The following is a 6,847-nucleotide window of genomic DNA, read 5'->3' as shown; positions in this document are numbered from 1 at the left end:
CGAGAGAGAGAGAGAGAGAGAGCGCGCGCGAGAGAGAGAGGTGGACTGGACGCGCAATTCTGAACTATTAAGGTCCCCTGTATTGACGTATTATTACTAATAGCAGTATTATTGGCTGTAATTCGAGTGTGGTTGTAGGTGTGCGGGTGGTGTGTGGCGGTAATGCGGGGGATGGGGTGTGGTGTGTGGCTTTAAGAGCTCCTCCTCCTGCCCTAGCTCCTCCTCCAGCTCCTCCTCCTCCTCCTCCGCTGTCCTCCACCGTGTAGGTGCTGAAACGCTGCCACCGTTTCAATCCCTGAGCAGCCATGGCAGAAATAAAGACTGGCATTTTCGCCAAAAACGTCCAGAAGAAGCTCAGCCGGGCTCAGGAAAAGGTACGACGCTAAACTGAATTTGCTTATTGATAACTTATTATCAGCACAAGATAAGCTATCAGGTTTTTTTTGTGTGTGTGTGTGTTTTTTTTTCCCTCCACGGTTGAATTGCTAAGGGAAGATGCTCAGGGAAGCTAAAAGGCGGAGCACTAGCTTGTGGTAAAGAAAAAAAAAAGCTTAGGATGAATTCTCCTCGCTTATCTTAATAACAATTATCTTTTAAATAGCAAATGGTTTCTTGTGTCGCTTCCATCGTCTCCTCACAGCTTCCAATCTCACATGAAACGACTAATGAAAAGGCATTTCGTGACACTCTGACCATGAAGACATTTTACAAATTTGGTAGTTTAAATAAAAAAAGAAATCCTGAATCCATGTACAGCAAGCGAGCTCGCGTGAGGAAATCCAGTTGACCTCCGTTTTAATAACAGACTCACGCGCACAGGCTGAATCCCAAATGCGTGTGCGCTCCCTACAGTCGCGCACTACATCCGCTCTGCAGCAACTGCTCCTACTCCCTGCGTGACTGCGAGAGAGCAGGGCAGATTATGCACAGCGTCTCACGAATAGCAACACCAACAGCTTGCTTTGTTCGGAGTTCAGTGTAAAATTTGTTTACAAGATTTTATTTTGTGGTGTATATTTTCCTGCAAGGTCAGAGAGAGGAAGGAGGAAGGAGGAAAGAGGCAGGGGGGAGGGGGGATCCCTCTCTCCTTATGCGGGGGAGGGGGGTGTTAGGCATGCATAAAATTAACCCATTGTGGCTCGAGGAGGTGGACATGCTCCTTAGATTTTTTTTTTTTTTAAAGATAAATATTTTATCCAGCTCAAATGGACATGGACCATGGACATGATACAACATCAGTGTATCCCTGTACATCAGATACATTCAGACAAGAGCTTTAGAAATGTCCTCTGATGCCCTCCCACTCAGCACACCTTGTATTTCAGCTGCTTTCATCTGACAGAAGCTACAGAATCAATCAATCCATCCACCCATCCATCCATCCAGCACAGGGTTATGGGGTAACCTGGAGCCTATTCCAGGGGACTCGGGGCACAAGGCAGGGGACACCCTGGACAGGGTGCCAACCCATCACAGGGCACAATCGCACACACACTCACACACCAATTTGGAAACGCCAATCAGCCTACAACGCATGTCTTTGGACAGGGGAGGAAACCGGAGTACATGGAGGAAACCCCTGCTGCATACACACAGGGTAGAGATGGGATTCGAACGCCCAACCCCTGAAGCACGGGGAGATCATGCAGACTCCGCACACACACAGGGCGGAGGTGTGATTTGAACGCCTAACCCCTGAAGCATGGGGAGATCATGCAAACTCCACACACATACAGGGTGGAGGCGGAAATTGAACCCCCAAGCCCCAAGCACGGTGCGAGGCAACACTGCTATCCACTAAACCACCATGCCCCCAAAGCTACAGAATCTTACTAACTAAAATAAGACGCTTCCTTCTGCCATCAGAGAGCTGTTCAGAGGCTCTTCCAGTCTGAACTGCTGTATGGTATTATGGTGGTATTACTTTATAGTCACTAATGTTACACATCTTTCACTTGCACATACTCTTCTGCTACCTGTGCACTGAACTGACTCCATGCTGATTTCATGCGCATGTTGTCTTGCCTTGCACTGCGCTGTTTAGTGTATGGTTTACTATTGATTGTTGAGCTGTACCTCACTTCATTACCACCAACTCCAACGTTGTGTGCCAGTCTTGAATCTTGAAATCTAATGTATGGGTCAAGGCATTTTTGCTGCAAAAAATCTACCTCTTTAGTTTTGCACTGGAGCTTTGAGTCCAACATAGTTGACAAATAATTATTGCTTACGAAGTCATCATACAATTGCCTCAACATACAGTATCACTGAATTTTTTAAATACATACAGTTTTATCCTGAATAAAAATGTCTTGGGTGGCACTGCCACTTCCCAGCTCCAGGGTCCCAGGTTTGATCCTGAGTTTTGCAAGTTCATGTGGGTTTCTTCCGGGTTCTCTGGTTTCCTCCCACCTTCCAAAAAACATGCCAGTATGTAGATTGGCTGTGATAATTGGCACTAAGTGTGAATGAGCGTGTCATCCTGTACAGGGTGTATTCCCACCTTGTGCATGGCGTTTCTAGGAAAGCAACCCAGTCTCACAGAAAAAACGTTCGCATGGAAGTTATCTACAGCACCTTCAATACATTGAATATCAAACTACTGACATAAGCATATGTTGCATAGCAGTATATCAAACTTTCACTCGATTGCTCAGTGACATTCTGCTACAATGTATTTTAATCAAGCTAACCTCTAGCACTACGCTATTTGAATAAAATCGATATGTCATAAATAATTTTACATCTTTTTTATTAACATATTGAGCATTGCCCACTTACTGTGCTCAGGAGACTTCTCCTCTTCTCGGCAAAAGCAATCAGGCTTGCAAGTCACGTGATAACCATGCACCAATAGTAACACGGGTATTTTCAAAACGAGGAAGCTCTCCATATTCTTTGAAGCCTAAAGAATTTAGCACCTAAAACTATCCGTGTTTTGGAGAATACCCACGTTACTGTACTGTGTTTCCACGTGAATTGCAAGCTTGATTATGTTTGCAGAGAAAAGGAGATGTTTCATGAGCCCTTTAAGCCTAGCCATATGTTGTGAAAAGAACAATATGTTAAAAAAAGGGGGTAACATTATTTATTACATAGCAAACCTATTCAAATACTTTAGTGCTTGAGGTTAAATGGAGAAGGTGACATTTCGGACACAATATGGCCAATATGGTTTATTTTTGCTCCGCTAGCGGAAATAGGTCCTGAAGAATCTATGCTCACTTGTTGACTAGCTGGCTAGCTAGCTCACATTGACTTGTACAGTCTTGTTAAAGGTGCTTTCAATAAAATTGGTGTCCCTTCTTCCTTTTCATCCTCATTTGACAAGCTTTCATATTTTACGTCAAACGTTATATTCCATAAAATTATCGTTTGCCATGTCTGTTGATGATGTCAGTTGATGATGTCACTAACACTACAGTAGTAACCGTGTCGAACTAGGAAGTAGAATGTTAATGTAATGAACACAGACGAGCGGAGTGATACACACAGTGAAACGTCCCAGTGTGGTTATACTAAATATTAGCACTCTTGGAACACCGCTCGACCAATCAGATTAGTGGACCGAAACTAACTGCTGTATAATTGAAATTACACAACAGCACGATGTTTGAGAAAAGTAGGCTTATTTGATTAGCTGAGCACACACTTTGTATGGTGCTAATTGCGCTATTAGCTTCCCCTAATGTGTGCTGCGTTCTAGCACTTTAACTCAAACCATTTGGTTAAAACAGACATAATAACAAAACAAGAAGAATAATAAGTTAAGTCTATTCTGTTTATACAAAGGAAGCCAGAGGCTGTTTGTCACACTTTACACACTTTTTTGTTTTTTTTAAAGTCTATATTGCAGATTACGTTGCATAATTAAAATTGTGCTTAATATGTGCTAGTCATCTTTACAAAGGCACATGTGACAACCTGCTTTATATTTTGTTGTAGCCAGAAATCCCCTCATGTGTTTTGTTGTTGCTGAGTTGTTTTTCTTTTCCTTTCAGTTGTAGCCTATAATTCCCAGCACACATTTCGCTGCAGTTAATTTGAAATATAATGTTTTGTAGCCTACAGGCAAACTGGGCTTTCCCAACATGAGAAGTGTCATTGTAAGAGGATTGCTCGTCTTTTTATATCCAGTGAGACAGGAAGTGAAAATCTCAATGTGGCTGTTATGTGCTGTAGAAAAGCCCAGACCATTCAGCTTGATTTGTTTTCCACAAATGGTCAGATGATTGTTTTAGGTATTGGTTTTGATATAATATTACACAAGTATTAGACACGTATTAGACCACCTTCAGCATTTTCCAGATATCTGGGTTCCTGTGATCGTTATAAGATGACTGCCTGCAGACAAACATGTACACGTGTAAGCGTACAGTTCACCCTGGTGGAATACGAGATCCTCAGCCAGGACAGATAATATGATAAGTGGTGAAAGATCTCTTTCCTATTGGACCCCACTGGTTACAAAATATCAAGAAAAACACTCATGTTAGCTGATTAATATATCTGTGCACAATCTACAGCAGTATAATTATGTAAAAGTGTATTGTATAGCAAATAAGATCTTTGCAATACACAGTATTCAATCAATACTAGAAGTATCAATCTGCTAATTATAGCTGAAATTTCTTAGCTGTTGCACACAGTGAAGGCGGTTGGTGGATGCAGGCCTCTGGCTGAACACAAGGTGACATGTATAATTAACACTTTGTTACAGGACTGGCTGTATTTCCTGTGCTAAGAGCAAATGATACCCGTTTATAATTATAGCCCAGAATTGAGCAGATGCTAATATTACATGCTCAGAAAGAGCACTATTAAAAGAATTGGAGTTGCAGAAGAAGAGAAGGCTCAGCAGTGGTCACGGTTTGCTTTTGGGGCCCGAGTGCTGTTAATATTTTATAGGCTGGCTGTGTCTGCATGGTGTGTTGGCAGTAAGGTTAGTGCATCTGTGCCAGGTGGAAAGAAGCATTGCATTGCCACACTTTCCTTCCTTTGGAATTTGAGACGTTTGTGCATGCATCATTTTACTCTTTTTTAAATACAAGGGTTTCTTCAAATGTTTTGGAAGGGAGAGGAATAACAAAGCGTTTAGGCTATTCCAGGGCTCGTCAGCTGGCGCACAGTGGTCCGGATGCAGACCCAGCAAACTATGTCAATGGTCTGAACTGAGTATTTGAATAAATACAGTAGCAGAGCCAATACATATATGAAAAAAACTGGTCATAGTACAGCTACTTGAGTGTTTAAAAAGTCAAACTAGTTCAGTTTCTATAGCAGAGCCTCGGTTGCAGCTTATCCTCTCACATGCATTTATGTAAATTATTTAACTCAAGGCAGATCATCGGACCAGAGACTAGCTAGAGTTAGTTCACAAAGGGGAGAGTTTTAACAGACATTTATAAATTTTCAATTTTATTTACCCTGTCTTGAGCTGACAACATGGCTTATTTATGAAAATTGATGAAAACAGAATGTTTAAGATGATTAGCCAAAGGTGTATGCTTTAATTCTTCTCGTATCAATGACAGTAGTCATGAAATCATAGCCTTAAACTAATGTGTGATGGTTAAGCATTGAAAGGTGACTGTTGTTCTATTATCTGGGAAAAAGGAATTTTCTGTAACTGGACCTATACAGATTTTAGTAGAATACTTCAGCTTCATTCTATATGCAGTTCCTTTGTATATATAGATACACTGGAGTCCAAAAGTCTGAGAGCACTAGTGAAAAAGCTTCTATTTTGCATTCTTTTCTAATTTAATACAACAATTTTCATTACAAATTATATTATTGACAACAACTTGTGAAAAGTAGAATCTGAATTTCAGTATTTGTCCCCTTTTTGCTTTAATGTCACTGTGCACTCGAGCTGCAAGGACTCTACAAGTTTGTGCAAAACCTTATGATCCATTTTAGATCAAATCCATCGGAGTGTCGTCTGAACACATGCTTCAACAGGTCTTTTGTACAAAGCAGTTAACATGGTCAGTATCATAAATTTGCTTACATTTAAATAGGGACCTAGAAATAGTGCAGAATCTTTGAATATTAAATATTCAAGATATTGAACATTTACTTTCTTAGTAAAACCTGTTTATTTCCAATTTTAAATGGAAAAAAAAATTCAGACTTTTGGAATCCACCGTATTTCCATGTTTTAAAAAAGTGTGCTCTTTCCATATAACGATAATGTTCGAATAATCTGCTTTACATATAATTTTACATCTGCTGAGACAATTACTCATGTGTTGGCATTAATCATCATCTGCAGACAGACATATCTGAGAGCGTGTGTTAGAGAAGCAGATACACACATGGAATATCACGATTATGCTGTAGCTCTAGCTGTAGTAATCCTGTTTTGTGTGTGTGTGTGTGTGTGTGTATATGTGTGTGTGTGTATATGTGTGTATGTGTGTGTGTGTGCGTGTGTGTGTGCTCCCTGGTGGCCCACTGTGTAGCTCTGTGTCACGACATCATTGTACACACAGATTCCCTTCTGTACACAGCTGCATAACTCATGCATAATGATGCATGTTAATGTTACACTGGTAATAGAGTTAGTAATGGTAATAGGAATGTTAATCCCTCTATCTGACAGCAGAACATCAAACTGAGAGTTATTTTCTCTGATCAGAGTTCATCGTTAATCTGGTTATGTGGCTTGATTCCTTTACGTAGAAGCTTTTGCACAGCAACAGCACCAGTGTGAGAGCGGTGTAAGGATTTTGAGTGTAGGAGACTAGTTTACTGCTGGAGGTGAGAATTTTCACACTGCTGAAATTTGCTGTGTGAGGACATTAAAGACCAATTTGTGAGCATAGTTGTTCATTATATGCTT

The 6,847-nt window shown here is 40.8% G+C and overlaps 1 protein-coding gene across 2 annotated transcripts in view; it reads left to right on the top strand.

The window, feature by feature from the left end:
* Window positions 1-226: 226 nt before the first annotated feature.
* amph (amphiphysin) overlaps window positions 227-6,847 on the top strand; it is a 36,499-nt gene continuing 29,878 nt past the window's right edge. The window contains exon 1 of one of the 2 annotated variants that reach the window (XM_026936998.3): window positions 227-374. In XM_026936998.3, coding sequence (XP_026792799.2) covers window positions 306-374 — 69 coding nt within the window. In that variant the 5' untranslated portion in view covers window positions 227-305. The remainder of the gene's footprint in view (window positions 375-6,847) is intronic. The other variant, XM_026936999.3, reaches the window with a different exon arrangement.

The sequence above is a fragment of the Pangasianodon hypophthalmus genome, chromosome 4, assembly GCF_027358585.1.
Source record: "Pangasianodon hypophthalmus isolate fPanHyp1 chromosome 4, fPanHyp1.pri, whole genome shotgun sequence".
NCBI classification, from domain to species: Eukaryota; Metazoa; Chordata; class Actinopteri; order Siluriformes; family Pangasiidae; genus Pangasianodon; species Pangasianodon hypophthalmus.
This window is presented reverse-complemented; position numbering and strand designations above follow the sequence as displayed.